This window comes from Polistes fuscatus, unplaced genomic scaffold (genome assembly GCF_010416935.1).
Source record: "Polistes fuscatus isolate 324 unplaced genomic scaffold, CU_Pfus_HIC Scaffold14, whole genome shotgun sequence".
NCBI lineage: Eukaryota > Metazoa > Arthropoda > Insecta > Hymenoptera > Vespidae > Polistes > Polistes fuscatus.
The window spans coordinates 4,751,053-4,771,522 of record NW_025113042.1 but is presented as its reverse complement, the minus strand read 5'-3'; the positions used below and the strand labels follow the sequence as shown (position 1 = coordinate 4,771,522).

At 35.7% G+C, this 20,470-nt stretch overlaps 1 protein-coding gene across 4 annotated transcripts in view; it reads right to left on the bottom strand.

The window, feature by feature from the left end:
* Nucleotides 1-8,291: 8,291 nt before the first annotated feature.
* The window catches only part of LOC122514201 (one cut domain family member 2-like), a 66,798-nt gene continuing 54,619 nt past the window's right edge, over nt 8,292-20,470 (bottom strand). For 2 of the 4 annotated variants that reach the window (XM_043630861.1, XM_043630862.1), the window contains 3 exons: nt 14,613-14,636; nt 13,896-14,011; nt 8,292-9,782 (listed from right to left, as the gene is read on the bottom strand). In XM_043630861.1, coding sequence (XP_043486796.1) covers nt 9,573-9,782; nt 13,896-14,011; nt 14,613-14,636 — 350 coding nt within the window. In that variant the 3' untranslated portion in view covers nt 8,292-9,572. The remainder of the gene's footprint in view (nt 9,783-13,895; nt 14,012-14,612; nt 14,637-20,470) is intronic. The other 2 variants (XM_043630863.1, XM_043630864.1) reach the window with 1 other exon arrangement.

Genomic DNA, 20,470 nt, shown 5'->3' with positions numbered 1-20,470 from the left:
TTCATTTATTTGACTAGATTTCTCGTGATTAAAACGAAGGCATCTATATATTTTTTTCATTGCTTTTTAATCATTTTCCTTTTTTCCTTTTTTTAAATACTACTGTTCTCATATTTTTTTCAAGGATAAAGAAGATTTAACGATACAAATGCGATCGGTAAGTCTTCCTTTTTCCTTTTTTATTCTACTTGTAAGACTATTAGAACGGAAATTTTGTTTGACTAAAGTTTATGGAAGATAAAATTTGTCGTTCGAGTAAAGTGAAAATTGTTCAAAAATACTTCAACATTTTTGATAATAGATGCCTTCTTTTTTGTTATAGTAATAGTAGTAGTAATAGTAAGTAGCAGTAGTAGTAGTAGTAATAGTAGTAGTAGTAGTAGTAGTAGTAGTAGTAGTAGTAGTAATAGTAGCAGCATTAGTAGTAGTAGTAGTAGTAGTAGTTTTTACTTCGACAAACAAACATCGTCGATTGCACATCTTTCGCGTTATTTGTGTAAAAGGATTGCGGTGCGCTTATCGATATTATTATTTTTCATACACGCATCTTTCTTTCTCTCTCTCTCTCTCTCTCACTCTCTCACTCTCACTCTCTCAATCTCTCTCTCTCTCTCTCTCTATCTGTATTTTTGTTGGTTTACCGTTAGCAACAAGGGACCCGATCAACACAAGCGACTCGATTAATCATAAATAAATTAAGTTTAATTGCTAAGTAATAAAATGTTAATTACATATGTCAATAATAATTAATTCAAGTTACAACACACGTCTCGTGCAAAAGTGTAAAGAAGTTTTTTTTTTTTCGTGCTACACTCAATACCTTGGTATTTTTTTTGTTTCGTTTTGTTTATTTGGTTGCTCGTATTTTACGATTTTTAAATTGTTCTTTGTTCGCTCGTATGCGTGTATTTATCCGTGTCAATGTTTTCTTCGTGTTTGTGTGTGTGTGTGTATGTGTATAGGAGTGTATATGCGTGTGTGTGTGTAATTTTATTAATTAATGGATATTTTTTTTTTCTTTTTGTTATTCTTTCCTCGACTACAATAAGCTCTTCGTAAAACGTAGTAACATTGGTAGTTTACAATAGTTTACAGTTTCCGCCTCATGGTTCTCGATGATCGGACGCTTCTATTTAATAGTTATGCGTCGCTTTTTTTTCCTTTTTTCCATGCTGGAATCGAATTGTTTTTTCATTTAAAGTACATTTTTAATAAATTACTTTTTCTTATCCACGCGTTAGTCGAACTTTTGCAAAGAAGGGAACCTCGAAAGAGCCCGGAGGAATAAAAACACGAGAGAATTTTAACAAATGAAATTTACAAGATAGAGGAAGCGTTCTTTTCTTTTCTCCAATTCGATCGAAAAAAGAACGCTAAGTAACTCGATTCGATTCCAACATTTATAGATATCGATCTCCTCTCCGCTTTTCTTTCTTTCTCGCACACGGACGCAACACCCACACGCAGACATACTCTCTCTCTCTCTCTCTCTCTCTCTCAATTTCCAAAACGGATTCGCAAAACTCGATATCGTCATATATTCTTCCATTCTTTCTCTGCGTTTTTTTTCTCTTCTCGCATACACTCGCGCTAACATAACTCTTTCGATAATACACGGTCATGTTCGTAGCCACATTGTTCGCTAAACTCATACATAGGTGTAAACAATAAATAATGTTTTTTTTTTTTTTCATTTGCCTTACTTATAATTATTATTAATATATGTCTTTTTTTCGTTAATATTTCTACGATCCTTTGGTATTTAACACACACCCTGAAGGGGACGAATCCCCTGATTCGCAATTACCCCAATACCCCCCCGATCCCTCGGCAGCGACTCTCTCCCGTGATTTCTTCGAGTCGTCGTCGTCGTCGTCGTTCTTTATATTTTCTCTTTAACGAATTCTTAACTGAAACGCGAGAGAGCCTAATCTTTTCTTTTCCTTTTCTTTTCTTTTTTAACTAAGATTTCATCTGAAATATTCTCACGTTTCAGAACAACATACCTTTCGCTATTTATTCATTAAATTAATCTACGATCTCTTTCTCTATTCCTTCAAATTCCGTTATTATTTCTCGTCTATTTGCTAAACATTCTTCTCCCTCGTCGACACACGAGAGAGATACGCGACGATATAAGTACACCGCATTTTTTTCTTTTTCTCTCTCTTTTTCTCTCTCTTTCTCTCTCTCTTTCTCTCTCACATGCACTCTTACGCACAGTTATAATAAATATAATAATGTATACTGCTTCTTTTGCACTTGTATATTTTACATTATTTCATCTCTGATTAAACTAATCGATACCTTATTGTCGTACGAACTGTTTCTCACATTTTTTCCCCATTATTTTCTCTCTTTTATTTTCACCATCATTTTTTATTTCTCTTTCTTTGTTTCTATTTTGTTAACATTTGCAGCCTCTATTTTTCTCGTTTTCGGTACCCCACACGCAGCAACGATCGAATCGATAATAATCGGCTTCTCTCGGTGTATTATCTTTTCTTTATTATTCGTTTAATAATTCGTGGAATTATTCGTCGTCTTCGCACGATCGGGGCGAGAACGCACGAAACTTTTTCTTATATTCTTCTTCCGATTCTTCTTCCCCTCCTCTCTTTCCAGAAATTCAACGATATCTCGGAGAGAAGGAAAACAAAATGTCCATTATCGTTATCACGAAAATCATTCGTGCTTCGAACTTCTTCCAAAATTATCGGCAATTCTACTATGCGCGTGTACGAGTGTGTGCAATGTATTATTTTGCGTCCCATATGACGCAAATGAAAGCGCGGGTGTGCCGTGTTTGTGTGTGTGTGTGTTGTGTGTGTCACGTTGCGTAGCATGTATCAGTGATTCTAGATCGCCCACGTTTATTCACGTATTTTCTCATCCATTTGTGTAGATATGTTTAGAGTATCGATACAAGTTCCATCGTTATTCCATTACGATCTATCTCTCTCCTCTCTTTAGAAGATCTAGCCAGACATGACGTCTATCTCGTATCCGCGATTAGAAAAAAAAAAGAAGAAAAGGAAAATCCCCTAGGAATATTTCTTTCAACTGAATCAAAATGAGAAATATTAATAATTTTGATGATCGATCTATGTATTTCTCACGTATACTCATGGAAATATGTATAAATATATGTATACATATAAGGTTGCTATATGGCACGGTGAGAAGATTTTCATCGACAAAGAGAAGCGTCATCGTCACCGGATTTACTTCTTCTTCTTGCTCTTGTTCTTGTTCTTCTTCATCGTCGTCGTCGTCGTCGTAGTAGTCGTAGTAGTCGTAGTCGTTAGCGCTTAATTTACGATCGAGTTAACTAATCGCGTTGTCGCGATTATAAAAGAGCTTGTTCTCTATAGATGCACGGATCCGAAATAGACTGACCGTTCTTTCCAAGTTCCCCGATCCTCTCCCAGCAACTAGCAGCAACTAGCAGCGAACTACCACCACCACCACCAACGGCGTGTCCATCCAACCTAAGAAGCTTCCTTCTTTGCGTTTTATATCGCTCGCTCGACCTCCTCCATTTTTTCTTCCTTCCCTTAGTCCTTCGATAGCCATTAAACTAACGAGAGATAAGTCCCGCCGTACCTCATACTCTTTTTCTTCCTTTTTTACATACTCTTTTCCTCTCTGCGCGTTTTATACATAAATAGAACATCTTATAACTTTCTCTTTCTAGTCCCCTGTTTTTCTTCATCGGTGTGATAAACTGATCGATCGATCCGTCGATCCATCCGTCGATCGATTCTTCGACCTAATCGCTTCTTCTTTCCCCCCTACCCCCCAATTACCGCTGAAAACCCTTTCACCTTTTTTTTTCTTTAATCATCCCTGGCATTATATTCATATTTATATTTTTTTTATTTTCATATTTATATTTTATATTTATATATTTATATTTATATTTATATTTATAAATATATATATACATATACATATATATTGTAATATATATGTATATATAGATATATTTTATTCATTTTAAATTTATATAATTATGTTCATATTTATATCCGTATTTATATTCATTTACTTATAATATACTCTATATTATATACATATAATATAGAGCTATGTTCTCACACGTTATTATCCCTAATATGGTTACCTCCCTTCTTTTCGTTTAGATTTCTTATACTCTTTCTATCTCTTTCGCTCTTTTTTGAGATTATTCGAATTTTCTTTCTTTTCAAATTCACGACGAACAAAAGAGAAAGTGAACACGACACGCATACTGCTACCTGTACGGCGCACGAGGAGGAGCAGCACTTTGAAATGTAACAAAAATCGCGCGTCTCTCTCTTTCTCTCTCTCTCTCTCTCTCTCTCTCTCTTTTTATAGATATATTTATATATATATATATACGAGTGTCTGTGTATGTCTGTGTTCCATTTTTATAATTACGCTCTTATCCCTCTTGGATAATAATAGTGTCGCGACTAATAATGATATTTACAAGACTTATCGTACAGAACATTTTCGCACTTCTTCGACTAAATTCTCGTCGTCTCCCTCGTGCGTTTTACGTTCTTATATTTTTTTATTTGTGTGTGTCTGTGTGTGTGTGAGTGAGTATTTATGTCTATGCGTCAATGTGTCAAGGTTTGCGCGCACGATCCAAGAAAAATAGGAGTAATATTTATTAACTGGGTGTGTGTGTACGTGTATTCGATCCGCTTTATATTTATAATTGATTTTTTAAAGTTTTCCGATTGCACAGAAAAGGGAGAAAGCACGAGGCGAGTCGAAGACGATCATTTTTTAAAAGAAAGATGCGACCGAGAACTCACGCGAGGCACACGAATCGGCCACGTGGCCAAGATCTCTTTTTTTTTTTAATTTTCTTTTTTTTTTTTTTTAAATATTTATATGCTCTCTTTTTCGCCTTACTTTTTTTTTGTTCTTCCTTCTTCTTTCGTTTTCTTTTATTCTCTTATTCAAACGTACTTTAATTTTTACGAGGGTGTATGCGTGCGAGTGTATTTATGTTCGTCCGTTCCAATGAAACGAACGAAAACAGATATCCGGAAAATTCGATGAGGGTGAAACGAGGCTTCGAATTCGGTCTTCTCTTTTTCTATTTATTTATTTATCCCTCTCTCTCTTTCTCTCTTTTTACCACGATGAAATTATTCTCTCTCCTTTTCTCCGATGTTTTCTTACTTTTACAATTAGATCGATAATATCATTCCTCGTTTAAAATACTTAGTTCTTTTCGCGAATGTTCCCATCTCTATTTTGTTTCATAAAAAATTGTGTAATTTTGTTTATTTTGAATTTTGAAGATAAGCGACAAGGATACCTCGTAATCACCTAATCATCGTTTATTCATCGCACTCATAATTAGCGCTTTTTTAACAAGATATATTTAATCATATGCGAGTCACGTTAGACCAGCAGCGGTCCACATTTTCTCATTTTTCTTTGTTTCTATGTTTCATATATCACTCTCTCTCTCTCTCTCCCTCTCTCTCTCGCTTATCACTTTCAATATTCTATCGAAACAGCGACGGCCCACTTATATTTAATTAAACCGTTATTAGAATAATAATATATGTTTAGTTTGTACTATATATGATCTTTTAAAAGATGACCGATTTCTCGGCGACTTTTCTCTTCTTATTCTTCTTCTTTTTTATATACGCTTTCTCTCTCTCTTTCTTTCTTTCGAATTCACGAACAAATTCACACGATCATTCGCTCTATTTTCATTTTCCCCATTTCTTTCGACAAATTTATAATTACGACTTAATCACGAATATTTCAAATATCTTTAAAATTAATTCAAATTTGATCGATCTTCGATATTATTCCACCAAGTATAAATAAGGCAACTTGTTACAAGCATAACACATATATCACTCTCTAAAGACAATTGTATAATGTAAAGAAATATTGTTACAATAGACGAAAAATAATTAGCAAGTTTCAGAACAATTCTTTTGTTTTTCTTTTCTATCAAACATTAAAACACATTAATATCACAAATCTTGAAATACGAACAATAAGATTCTCTAATTAACCAACTAAATAAGGATTAGATATTTGAATAAGGACGAGAAATAGAATTTTTTCCGATTGAAATAAAAAATAAATAAGTACGCTCCTCTCTCCTTCTCAAACCCGAAACTCAATGTTCTCTCACTTTTTCTCTAACTTTTTCTCTCTCTCTTTCTCTCGCACAAACGCGCACGCACACACGCGCAATCTCTAATTATGTATCTCTATCTCTTTCCGTTTATTTCTTTGATAGCATAGAGCCGACGAGCGACGTTCGGATGAAAATACAAAATGCTAATATCTAAAAATCTAACCCGATTAGACATCACCGCTTATTTTCTTCCCTTTTGAAATTCTCGAAAGTCGTTCGTTCGCCTGTCGTTTACAACGAATGCATTTTCAAGGTAACGAGAGTTCTCCCATTTATTCTTCCGTCCTTTTCTTTTCTTCTTCAAATGTATGTATAACAAGAGTGCACAGCACGATTGTAATAAGTACGATATCGAATGCAGTTTTCTAAACTTTTCTTCTCTCGCTCGCTCGCTCTAAACACATACACGCATGTATACGTATTTGCGTTAACTTCGTCTTTCTTTCACCCAAATCCACAAGTATACAAGAACGTATTTCTCTCTCTCTCTCTCTCTTTCTCTCTCTAATTCATTCATGATTTAATTCGCACACACGACACGCTGTGTTCGGGCATTTGCTTTTTAAAAATTGCTCTCGATTGCGATTACACGCTCTCTCGATCGTTTGCGCGGAAAATCGTCCACTCCGATATATACGTGTTGGTATTTTTTTTTTTTACACACATACATACATGCATACGTACATATATACATACATACGTGCTTTCATACATACATAGATTTACATACGTACGTACATAGATATATATATCACTTGGCACGTGCATCACACGATGCCACTTTGAAATTGGTTTACGTTCGATCTGACCAACGAGGATACACGACGAGTCATGGTAATGGAATCCGTTAAACATTACAGTTCCATCGCCATATTCTTCCCACCATATTTTCTATCTTTCCTCTTACGTTTGTTCTTCTTTATTTTTATCTTCTTCGTCATCGTTCGACTCTACTCTCGTCTCCGATAGCAATCGTCTTTATCGTCTAATCTATCTTCCAAATTTCTTTTTCTTTTCTTCTTCTTCTTCTTCTTCAATATGAAATCAACGTTGAACAGAGATTTCCACGATCGAGTCAAAGTTAATGTATATCGTAGAATACCCTTTTCCTCGTCTCCTACGAGCCGCTTGATTATTATCCTTAGTGTTAACCGTTATTATTCTTATTATTATTTATATTATTATTACTATTATTATTTATTATTTATCATTATTATTATTACTATTATTTATTATATTATATCATTATTATTATTATTATTATTATTATTATTATTATTATTATTATTATTATTGTAATTATTATTATTATTATTTTTATTATTAATATTAATATTATTATTATTTTATTTTATTTTATTTTATTTTATTATTAAAATAGCAAATCGATATCATCGTAAAAATGTTCGCTTTCTTTCACGCGAAAGGCGACTAGTTTCTATATTTAAAAATCGAGAAGACGCTTTGACTCGTCGGGAAGTCTCTCTCTTTCTCTCTCTCTTTCTCTCTTTTTACTTTTTTCTATTAGAAAAAAAAAATGTACACGTATACGTGTACACGCATACACACAATAGAACTGCGATCATCCGAGAATTTTGACTAGAAAAAGGAAGATGGTTGTGTGGTTCCATCGAAAGGATTTCGCAATTTCTTCCTTGCGCGTACGCGTGCACGCGTGTATCGTGTGCGTGTGTCACATCTACGAAGGAATGTGAATATAGACTAGAACCGTTAAAGAAGGAACTTACGTACATTCTAATATGGCAAACTATGGCACGTGATTGGAAAACTCAAGTTAGAGAGAAATGTAAACCTTTCGAAAGACTCCTCCTCGATTTATGAACAAATTTCGAGAAAATTTCGAGCTAATCCGGCCGATCATTTTACCTTTTAAATATATTTCAAATGTATACGAACAAATATAAAATTCGAGGTGGGATCCTTCGAGTCGAATCTCGCAGAGACGAGAGCAGATCTTTCTTTATATTTTTTGTCTTCGTAATATCTTTGGACGTGCAAACGATGACGTTGAATGATAAACCCTAACACGAGCATTTGTTTGGAAATTTATTCTATTTTTTGTTCCCTCTCTTTTTCTTCCTTTCTTTATTTCTTCCATTTCTTTTTGTTTTCTACCTTCTCGAATCGACCGACCGTTCTCCTATTTTTTTTTCTCCGACATTTTCGTCAAAATATTTCTCTGAAAAAATATATATATTTTTTTTTCTGCCTACAATAAAAGAAAATTGACGAGAAGAAAAATAGGCAAATATAACAAAAAACAAGTTGAATGGTAACGAAAAAGAAATGCATACATATGTAGGTTTGCACACTAGTCATTAAAAAATTTCAAACACGACTGTATCTTTCCAAAGCTACCATTGCTGTTACTGATGTTGCTGCTTGCTAAAGTATCACGGACATAAGATAATGGCTGCCTCGGCATTGGTAGAAGCTTATACGTTGTATATGACGCACGACCTTCTATATATATATATATATAAATATATGTATACATAATACTTCCCTAGCTCGGTCGTTTTCTTTGACATAGATGGAGTTTCAAATAGAACAAGAGAACGTAAAAGCTTGAAATTTTCTATCCAAAAAATCAGTCACAAGAAATATGCGAAAACAATCGTGATTATTTCGGTCGAATCGAGAAATACGACTTGGTTCGATAAATTGATGCATTTGTACGTAGAATGATTCACGAATGAAGGTCATTCATTTGAAACGATCACTCCTGAGGATCGCGCGTTAAATAATGACGTTAAGTTCATTTAATGGTCCATAAATTAGTTGCTCATATTCCCCACATTTAATTCCCTTGGATTATGCTTGCCGAACGTTACGAGTATATATATATATTGTCCAATACTTATTCTTATTGTTAGTTAAAAACGGATTACGCGTTTAAATAGGTTTTTTTAATTGAAGATTATTCGAAGGATCGTATCCCAAATAGATGACCTTTTCTTGGTGAATTACTACCCTGTATGTAATATGTATGTAGCCCATTCGGAGAAAATCTTTCGATAGAAATAGAAAACGCGTTTAAATACATTACAAAATATAAATTTGGTTAAATTGGAGCATTGGAGATATTTATTTGTGCCCATAATTGTGAAAGCAATCTATCTCGCTATTTGAAAGTAAACGAATCGAATATAATTTGGACTTAGGATTAGAGCAGTTTCATAATTATGGGCAGGATTATTGGGCTCGAAGCATATTTTCTTGGGTATCGATTTATCGAAGTTTGCTCGTATTAGAAAGGATAGAGAAAAGAGGTTGTTGTCGCTCGGTGGGAAGAGAAGGAAGGCGGAGAAGGAGACCCTTACGAGAAGGGTAGATCCTCCTCCGGTGACTCGTCGTGGTACTCCTCGTGGTCGGACGTGTGTCACAAAACGTCGCTTGGCTGTCGCTGTCCGATACCTATTGTTGGCGATAGCTGTCCCTCCTCGACCGCCACGGTCTTCGGATCCTCGTCCTTCCACTTGTCCATGGAACGCCGTCGAGCGTTCATGAAGAAATTACCGACCGTCGTCGGTTCAAGGCCCAACTGTCGCGCGATTGTCACCTGCATCTCCTTCGACGGCCTCTTCGTCTCCTACGAACACAGTACAAACTTATTTTTATAGTTCTTTAACGCAAAATCCAAAATTTCATCGATTATTACATCGATCTACACGTTCGATTTCACAGGATATTCGTCATATCCGTTCCGAAAGAAATTATTCGATTTTCTTCTTAATCACGCGGATTATTTATCGATCCTGTATCATATAACGCGTTCGTTCGTTTGCTTTTAATAATACATATCGAGGGTGATCCAAAATAACTAGCGTACAAAGCTCGTTAACGAAAAAATAAGCTCAACGAATTATCAATGAAGTTTACTTATTTCGTTTAGTTTGTCTTTTTCTTTTTCCGTATTAATTAATGTAGCGAACCATACGACCAACTTCCTTTTATTACCTAATCATTTTTTCACGTATTATTTAATAATAGTAATCTTTATCTTAAAATAGAGAATTTATCCGCAATACGCGAAGGGAGTAAATACATCTGTAAGAATTTAAAATATACTAACAAGTAATTATGAGAAAATTGAAGAAAGAGAGTAAAAGAAGGAATAGAGAGACGTTAAGGAAATGAAAGAGTTTCTTATAAAAACGATTTGAAATATTCAAATTCGTTAATTAATCTTGCGACCTAGATTCTAATACCGGTTGCCCTTAAAACCTCGATTAAGTTCGACAACTTATTAATATGATCGTTTCGTGGTATTATAGTTTCGTTTTTCTATGGTTTAACCCCTTGTAACAAAAATTCAAAATAAGTTTCGTATAAGTATAATTTAATTATTAAATAAAAATGATATTATTGCTATGAATTTGCACGCGTTAATCAACACTTTTGGCGCATTATTATTATTATTATTCGATTATGTATTATCGACAGGTTCGAAATTTTGTTTAGACGCGAATTTCTAAAAAGAGACATCATATAGACAAAAAATTACACTATAGGAAAGAAAAATCCTTTGAGGAGTAACATTTAAATTTTATTTCGTAAATTTGATTTTAAGTAAAACGCATTACTAGAGCCACTACGTCGAAATTTTTCATCGAGTTTACGGTAATCTGTGTTAGTGAGACACATACTATTGCAACTTGTAAACGAAGAGACTCCGAAGCACGTTTCCTTTTTAACACGACGTTTCTTATTCAACGTGTGTTCCACAGCCTGACGATCAATAAAATGAACGCGGTTGTTACGCCGAAGTGTATAGGTGTACACACGTATACGTATACATATACGTATACATATACATATATATATATCGATCGTAGGACAAACGTAACGATTATTATCGCGAATCAATCTCGAAGCCGCCTCCGATTCGCATAACAAGATCCATCGATTTGACGTGGTCTACGATTTACACGCTTTATTTATCCTTCCTATCATATTTAGATGATTTAATTGGAACCTAAGAACGATACGCGTAGAGAATTATCGACGAACAAATTTACGAACGACGGAAATGATTATGTTTTTACGCAATTAAATATCCTAGCGTTAACATTTATCATCGTCGTCGTCATCCTTATAACATTTTCCGTATCAACGTTCTCGTAATAACTCTTGATATATTTTTGAAAAAAGAAAAAGGAAAAATTGAAAAAAGAAATTGAAAGCTAACACAGAAATGGACACATCGACGTAAATCTATATCCCATACATATAGAAAAGTAAATTCTTTCTTTCGATCAATGATAGAACTTGTTACTATTCGCCGAGGGCATACTTATCCATATTCAAATTTACTCCTGCTCTCTAATTACATTTCGTAATTTCTCGTTCGTTGAACTTCGTTTAAGTAAAGTAAGGGGAATATTGATATCCTGTCTGGCCGTTCGCGTTCGTTGGTGGAGCGTGAGTTAGCGATACACAACGAAACGAAGATGTCTCTGACTCGACGCCGTGCCAACCCTCTTTTTCCACCCTCTCCCTCTCCCTCTCTCTCTCTCTCTCATGGTATAGAACGGCGCATCAATTGTTGGAAATACGGGACACTATCGGGGAGAACATCGTGATTATTCCATGACAGCCACTGTCCTCCCAGCTTCTATACATCTACACATTCTATCACTGTACACACCTTTATATATATACATTTGTATATGTACATATCAAACATGTATATATATATATATGTTTAGTGTATATATTTTATTCTCCTGTATATGTACTTTATTTATATCGTTTAGAAGGACGTCGAAGTTGACAAAAGAAGTGAATTTTCCTCCATGCAACAAAAGGAATCCTAACTCGAATACGAAGTGGAGGTCGTTCGGAAATGAATTACAGAGAAAAATGTACTCTCTTTTTTTCTTTCTTTCTTTTTCCATCGTTCGCAAAATATTCCTGATTTTATCTTCATTGTAGAATTCGTGTTAGATATCGTATTAAGGCGTTTTCGTTATGAATGGTATAGTATCGTTTATTTCTATATAAATGAATGCCCTTAGAATTAATTAATTATAATATTATGTTCATGGTTAAAGTATAAATATCATTTTTGACCGAAGATATCGAAATAGAAACAGCGAAAAAAGTTTGAAGAAATGATTTGTGTGTGTGTGTGTGTATGAACACCAAATAATCAGGGGAGAAATCAAATGGAATGTGAAACGGAGCGAATGTGAACGCGTTAACTGGGCTAAGGCCAATACGTGAACTATTTGGCACCGTTCCAAAGACCTAAAGGTACCTCCAAACAAGGACCCTTTCCATTTCTTCGCGTGTTTCTGAGAATTATTTTAATCGATTATACGTTGAGATTTATTTGCGAGGCTAAGTTATTAGAAGATCTTTTATATCGTTCAATATTCAGAAATATCATTAAATTCGACTATGGGATTTTACCATTGTTCGGCAATGATAATAAAAAAGTTAAATTTATGATCCTTCCAATAGATTATAACTAACAATGAAAAAGAACAAAAATGAAACTATATGCGTTTCGTCTCGAAATTGTCACGATCGATTAATCGATTGATTCACCATTTTCTCGATTAATAAATAGAGTTACGTATTTGAATCGTTCGCGTAAGTAATTTGCACGTTGAATTCTTTCAATCCATTAATATTATACTTGATATATTTATTCGCAACGATCGATAAACCAAAAAAAAGATTTCCGTGTAAAGCCGTCTAACGAAAAGGGCATATATATATATAATAAACGTATAGGTGTGTGCATAGGAATAATTTTGAAGCTTCTAAATGGTCTTTAGGAGTGGGCTAAGCGTTAAAATATTTGCCACTTATTCTGAATCTGGTAGGTAGGTAGGTAGGTAGGTAGTAGGTAGGTAGGTGTCCATTCTTAAAACGACACGATCCTCGATGCTTGCAACGAGGACTCGTTGAAGGGGTTGCTCGGAAGAGAGAAAGAAGAGGGACGGAGGGCTGGTAGGAGGAAATGCAGAGCGTGTAAGTAAAGAACCGGCCACGAAATTATTCAAGACAGATCGATATCCAGCAGCGCGCACCGCGCGCCTGATGCTCGCTCGACTCGATTCACCTATCTTTCCACTCGAGGACGAACTTATTTTCCATATGCACGCGAAAAATCTACGAACGTGACATTTTACGTTTCGCCAAGATGATAATGATAATCAAATCTGCAAATACATATAATCCGATGATTAATAAATCTTATTAAACTCTTGTAATCTTTCGCGCAAATTTCATTCTACTCAAAATCATAAAGTTTAACCACCGATGTTTATGTACAAAAAAATACAAATAATTAATCGATCGACAAATGATACAAAACTGAATCGTTGTCAAATCTTACTCGACATTGAATCATACGGTAAAATCAACGACACGCGAAAATAAAACTAATGTGCATCGTCCCGCAAACAGTAGGAAACTTTTTTAATCCGGAAAAAATGGTAAAGGAAAAAATTGCGCAGAAATGAAATATCGAGCCTGCCTCGACGCAAAATCATAAAGAATTAAATGAACAACGTATAAAGCAACGCGTAAAGATAAGAATGATTAACCGATTGACAAATGAATTAGAGAAAATATAAAACAGGATAAAAAGACGAAGGGATCGCGATCAAAATCGAGAATAGATTGTGAAACGGAAGATGAGTATCGATCGAGAAATATAGGGGAGAAGGAAGGAAATGACAATACTTACTTTAAAAATAGCCTGTAGAGTACGGCGCTGAAGGTCTGTGAAAACCAGCCGCGGTTTCTTGGGGGCGGGCTGTTGGTGTTCTGCCTGATTCGACATCTCGTCTTTCCTCTTGCATGCTGCAATTTCAAATATCCTTATAGACAAATTCGTTTGAAAACTTTCCCTAAAAAAAACAGCTATCGCTTCTACGAAATATACCTAAGCGTCGTTATATTTATTATAACAAACATCAAAGAAGAGTTCGAATGATTGATCGAATGCTTCTCTCTCTCTCTCTTTCTTTTTCTTCTTCTACTATATGCAGGGTGTCATTGTCGCAAATGCAAAATTTAGTTTGTCTATCTTTTATTTTCTTTCATGGTACAATAATAAAGGAAGAGAGAGAGACGACGATAGAAATTTAATTGAAATGCACGCAAACTTAAAAGTTAGAAGAAGATAACTCTTTTTAACTCTTTGACGTTTCGATAATGAACTTATAATAAGGTTCGATATCATAAAGACGCGAGAAAAAACAAGTGACATTTTCGATAGGAAATATCTATATCAAATAATATTTGTTTTATCCAAATATTCAATTATTTTAATCGCGATACAAATTTCAGCGTTAATTCTTACTAATCTTTTTATATTTTCACGTCAAAGAGGGTGCGAAATGTGAATGAGAAAGAAAGTAGATGTAACGTTTCGCTCGATGAAACCCTCAATGATACTTACTTCCGCGTTGTGGAATCTGTGCAGCTGAAAACAAAAAAAAACGTAAGTTAGTTCAGTTAAGAAACCAGAAAGCCAACGACTGTTCGATGTATATATATATTTATATATATATATACATTCGCAGGTCGTCGTATTTTTATTTGTTCTGTGTTTTATGTCATCCGTTCATTATAAATTTGTTTCAACCCTTTTATTCAAAGAATAAGATAATGAAACACATTTAACGAACGTATTTTATTTTTGATAAATGTATGGATACATAGAATATTGTAATTATGTATGCATACATATACACAAATGTGTAGGTATAATATTAATAGATATATATATGTAGATATGTATAATAAACACGTACACAAGTCAAATTGGAAAAAGGGGTAAACGAGTTGTTGCATACACGAATTCCAAAAACTTAAAGCTACTGGCTGGTAAACATGTCACTAAAAGGGGTGGTTACCAAACGAGAGGGTGGGGGTCTAAAAGGGGGGGTTTCTTACGACGGTTGGCTAAACAAGGGGCGAGATATATATATATATATATGTATGCATATGTATATTAATATAAATATACGATATATATATATATATTTTTTGCGACAATGCAAGTGTGTTGTAAAAGGGGGATGCAGTTTCTGCTAGAAGCAAGCTTTCCTTGCGTTGTGTCGTCTCTTTCTATTTCTATTCGCCCTCTCTTTCTTCGCTTCAAGAGTGAGGGGGAATAAAGATCCCTTTTCAAGTTCCCTTTTCGCGTGCCACCGATGCGCAACGTGCGGTCACGCGTGTGTGTTATGTGTTGCTTATAGACGTGCTCTTATATATATATATATATATATATATATATGTAGTTCTGATATTGCTTGTGAGAAGTGCTTTTGTTCGAGATTTGTTATTTTGTAAATGTTGTTCGTTCCAGTAAAGTATTTGTGATTGGTACATCGTTTATGTCATATAAATTATACTTATATATCGTTCGTAATAGAAAAATGTTTTCTTTTTTAGAAAATTTGATCGATTTTACTCGATATTTCATTTCTCATGCACACGCCGCATACCCACTTACACGCACATACACTCTCAGAAATTATTATACATTTGTACATACGTGCATGCTGTGGAACAAAAACGCATATCATATTTTTATTAGTCAATTGTATAAAAATTATTCATTAATTCACATTTTTAATCACTACGCACGTTTTCTTTTCGCAAATATTATTAACTCGCAAATATTATTAATCTTCTTCATCTTCTTGCCATATCTCCTTCTCTTTTTTCCCAATTTTCCATGTACGTCGATCTGCGTTCGGAAATGGAACGGGGCACCGATGGCTTCGCATGTCGCTGAGAGAGTAAAGGTCTCTCGCACGTGCACGTTTCCTCGTTTAAAAAATACAAAAAAGTCAAGAGAGAGAGAGAGGAGAGAGAGAGCAGACGCGAAAGGCAATCGTATGCCATTAGCAAACGGACGATAACGAATGAAAGGAGCGTCGGAAAAAAATGGCACGAACTATGAGAACGAGTGGGGGAGGGGGAGGGGAGAGACAGTAGGGGGTTGGGGACGCTGAGCGACGATGGAGGATAGAGAGATAGAGAATTATAGATAGAAATAGAGAGAGAGAGAGAGAGAAAGATGGGACCAGATGGAAAATTGACGCGTTCATTATTGCCGGAGCTTTGGAAAGCGACAAAAAAAAATTGCAAGGACGGAACGAAAGGCTGACGACGACGGCGACGACGACGACGACGACGACGACGACGACGACGATGATGACGACATCGAAGGCCCGCAAAAATATTTATATCTTTTCTTCCTCTTCATTCTCCCTCTCCATCTCTCTTTCTCTCTTTCTTCCCATTTTCCTATCTATTTATCTTTTTTCAACTTTATAACAACATATTTTGTCCGTTGACGATGTTGTTTGAAAATCGATCGGTTTTTTCTTCTTTTTTGCGTAGTCTCGTACTCTCGGATACTCTTCTCTCTCTTCCTTTCCAATGCGTTCTTATATATTGTCCAACTTGGAAATAACCGTTTAAATACATATATTATTCAATTTGATTCTCTCTCGCTTTCTCGCTGTCGCCGTTACTCTCATTCGCTAACTAAAACAAAACTTGCGGATAGAGAAATAATAGTAACTCCGTTGAAAAGGAAGAAGAGAGGGAGAGAGAGAGAGAGAGAGAGAACTCGTATCCAACGCGAATCTCTTTGCATTTGGAATTTTGTTTTGAGAGAAATACGTAAGAAAAGCGGAAGTAAAAGGAGAGAGAAAGAGAGAGAGAATAGAGAGGAATGGGTGGGAGATGGCATGCGTAAATGTGCTCTCTTCTAAGAAACGAAGGCTTTGTGTTCTGCGACAACAAGGAGGAGAGTGGGTGGGTGGGTAAAGTCTTCCTCGGAGAGGAGAACGAGACGAAGAGCTGTCTACGCGGCAGGGTGGCGGGTCAAAAGGTTACGCAGCAGGGAATGTGCTTTGAAGGGGTCTCTCTCTCTTTCCCTCTCGCGGTGCTGGCGCAACGTCCTACGCTCGAACGCCAGCACATGCTTGCCCTCTCTCCCTCTCTCTCCCTCTCTCTCCCTCTCTCGGTTCCTTGCTCGCGTCTGTCGCAAAGGGCTCGACTCTAAGCGAAGCCCTCTACGAGATACCGCTTTGACTCGATAAAGGTCTTCCTCGTACGTTCTACATAAGCCTGCGAGATCTCGCGTACCTCGCTTCCTATGCTCTTCTCTCTCTCTCGGTTATAACATCCACGAGCACGATAACTTTCTTTCTATCTCGCTAAAAGAGAAGACTATTACGTTTACGTTTCGACTTACGAAATAGGACAATAAGATCGAGTCGTATCGTCAAAAGATTCTCATACATTTTCCATAGGTTTCTGAAGGGAATCTAACAACGACCGCAACATTCCTACTAATGTTCTCAACCCTCTTCTTCATTAAGATCGATAAATTCAAAGGTCGTCCATGCAAGTTAATTAAATCCGATTTATATAGTACTACTTCCTCGCTTTCTCTCTGTTTTGACACGAACCTTTTATTAAGTTGAACTTAATTTGCCGTAAGCACGTTTTTCAATACCTATCCCTCCCACGGATCGAATTTATTTATTTACTTTCGTCAGATTTTGTATCGTTAATTTATATTTTTAAGCAGGACGGTCTGCGTCAATCGTTTATAATATTTTATTTTCGACGATCTTATTCAACGCATAAATTCAATCGATTGATTTATTTTCGTTTCCATTTTATCTTTTAATTTAAGCTTTAAATAGAAATAGGTATCGGCATTTGTTGCGTTGCGTACCAAATTTTAATTGGAAAGATTTATTTTTGTTTAGTTGTTTTTTTATCTTTTAGTTTGATCTCTAAGTAGGCATGACACCGCCAACGATTTACTCTATATTTTAATTCGAACAATATCTTATCGAAAATAAATCCACTTGCGACGATTATTTATAATATTTAAATTAAAACCAATATTGAACATTAGCACGAATAAAATTTCGTAGTAAAAAGATTCTCCAACGATTCAGGGTAAGAATCAAAATCGTATTTGTTAGGAGCACATACTTCGTTGCCAGCGATTCGATAGAAAACGTGCATGCACGCTTTAAATATACACGCGAGGTATGTATGAAATACATCCCCCCCCGCGCAAACATATTACATATCAATATATAGATGTATATGCCATGACAACGTTTGGAATAACTCAAGAATGATTGCCGTTCGGATGAAGAAGCCTAGCGTCACGTGTTCCCGATGGCCTTCGACGGAAACCCATGTACACGCACGCACACACACACACACACACACACGCATACCCCCGCACACAGAAGATGGAAAGTACAATGCAGTGGAACGTGATCACGTGGCACACGTGACTCGACTCGTCCTTAGAGAGTTCCAGGATACGTGAAACAAACATCCTGCCTAAGGACCTTCTATCTCTCTTTCTCGCGCGCGCGCGCGCGCATACACGCGGCATAAGTATGTGTATACGTATATACACATGGGAGAGCAAAAAGAAGCTCGGCTCGGACTTTAGGGACAAGATGAAAGTTCTCGTGCGGTACCCACTTTTCTCGGCACGAAATACTTCCTTCGAGATTTATACAGGGTGATTCAATTTTATTGTTTATTGCTGTCTCTCTCGCACTCCTTTTATCTTTTTTTCGTTTTTCTTTCTCTCTTTTAACTTAGCCATCCTATCTGGATGTTTCGTGCGAGATTCGACGAAAAGTTTCTTCTCCTACCTCATCCTTCTCTCTTTTTCTTCTTCTTTCTTGTGCTTTCCTTGCATCGAATATACGATTAAAGAGAATCGAAGCGTTGCATTGCCTCGTATAATACTCCTTTAGCCATTTCTTCAATCGAATCGACTTTCTTCCTTACTTCCTTTCTCTTCCCTTCTCTTCCCTTCTCATCCCTTCTTTCTTTCATTATTATTTTTCGATCCCAAGATCATAGACGATTCCTTTTCTTTTCTTTTCCTTCCTCCTGCGTAGGAGTAGAAAAAAATAGAGGTCTTGCCGCAGCTACTATATTTTATCCTCCAAAATTAAGAATCGGAGGGAATGAAGGAGGTCGAAGGAAATTTTCTACATTTCTTTTTCTTCGTCTTGTGTTTTGAAGTTATACTTTTTCTTCCCATTCTTTCTTTCTTTTTTGATTCCGTTGAAAAGTTACGCGTTCGCCGAATAAACGGATTATTCGTCGAATTTATTCCGATCGATTTGGCGGTTTGATCGGCTGGAACTGCTCTTTCATTCATGCGCTTTTATGTATTTACAGTACGACCATTACCAGGACGAGCACGGATATCCGGTTATCTTTATGATAATTCGATCGATAAAATCGACTGACAAAATGAATCGTTCTTGTCTACGTGCGTCAGGTCTTTTTTTTTCTTCTCCTCGTCGTCTTGTTAGGTAAACGATGAAAATTTCAATGGAAATCGAAGATAAGGAGGCGAACCCCTTCGACATTTTATAAAGATTATATAGAATTTTTTACACGTTACTTAAAATAATACATTTTTCTTATTTTCTTTTTTCTCTTATCAATATCTATATATACAAAATCTAATATAATCTAATATAAATTTAATCGCGCAAAAGTACAAGTTATCATTGATACGTTTAGAATATTTTTCCGAACAATATTTTCTAGAAATCGTTCAAAGGACGAAATTGTACTTTTATTTGATACTTTGGTCTTGGTCACTTGCAACGGACAAAACTATTACAGGCTTAAAACGTAAACCAGCGAGCCTGGCTGACCTCGTCGGACTTATACTACTGGCCGAACAAAATTGGGATATACTACTATTGCGTATATCTCGATTCGTATTCTACATTCAGACGAGATATTTTAATAGTTGAATTCGTTTAAATCCCATGGCATTAAATTTCTATTAACTTAGTAGCTAGTAAAAATACATACAGGCAAAAATGACATACAGGTTCCATTTGGTCTCGTTTTTCGCACGCTCGCACGCTCGCACGCACGCACGCACGCAAATTCTCACACATCGTATGATCAATTGTAGAGAAAAAAAGGAAAAAAATATCGGACGGAAAAGGTAAGTTCTTCCGAAGCAACGACTCGGTGGTGCACCATAGTAAATCGATTTCCGATTCGTTGTTGAAATTAACCAGACCACCGGTATCCATCTACTTACTACGGGTACTCGTCGTTGCGGAAGAAGAAACGATCAACCGAAGAAAAGTAATAGTAGTCGATCTTTCTTTTCCATTTCTGTTTTTGTTTAATGCACAAGAGTAGTAAGTACTTAAAAGAGTAATAATCATCGTCTGTATTTCCCATTGTATATCGTGAGTATCGGGTATTTGG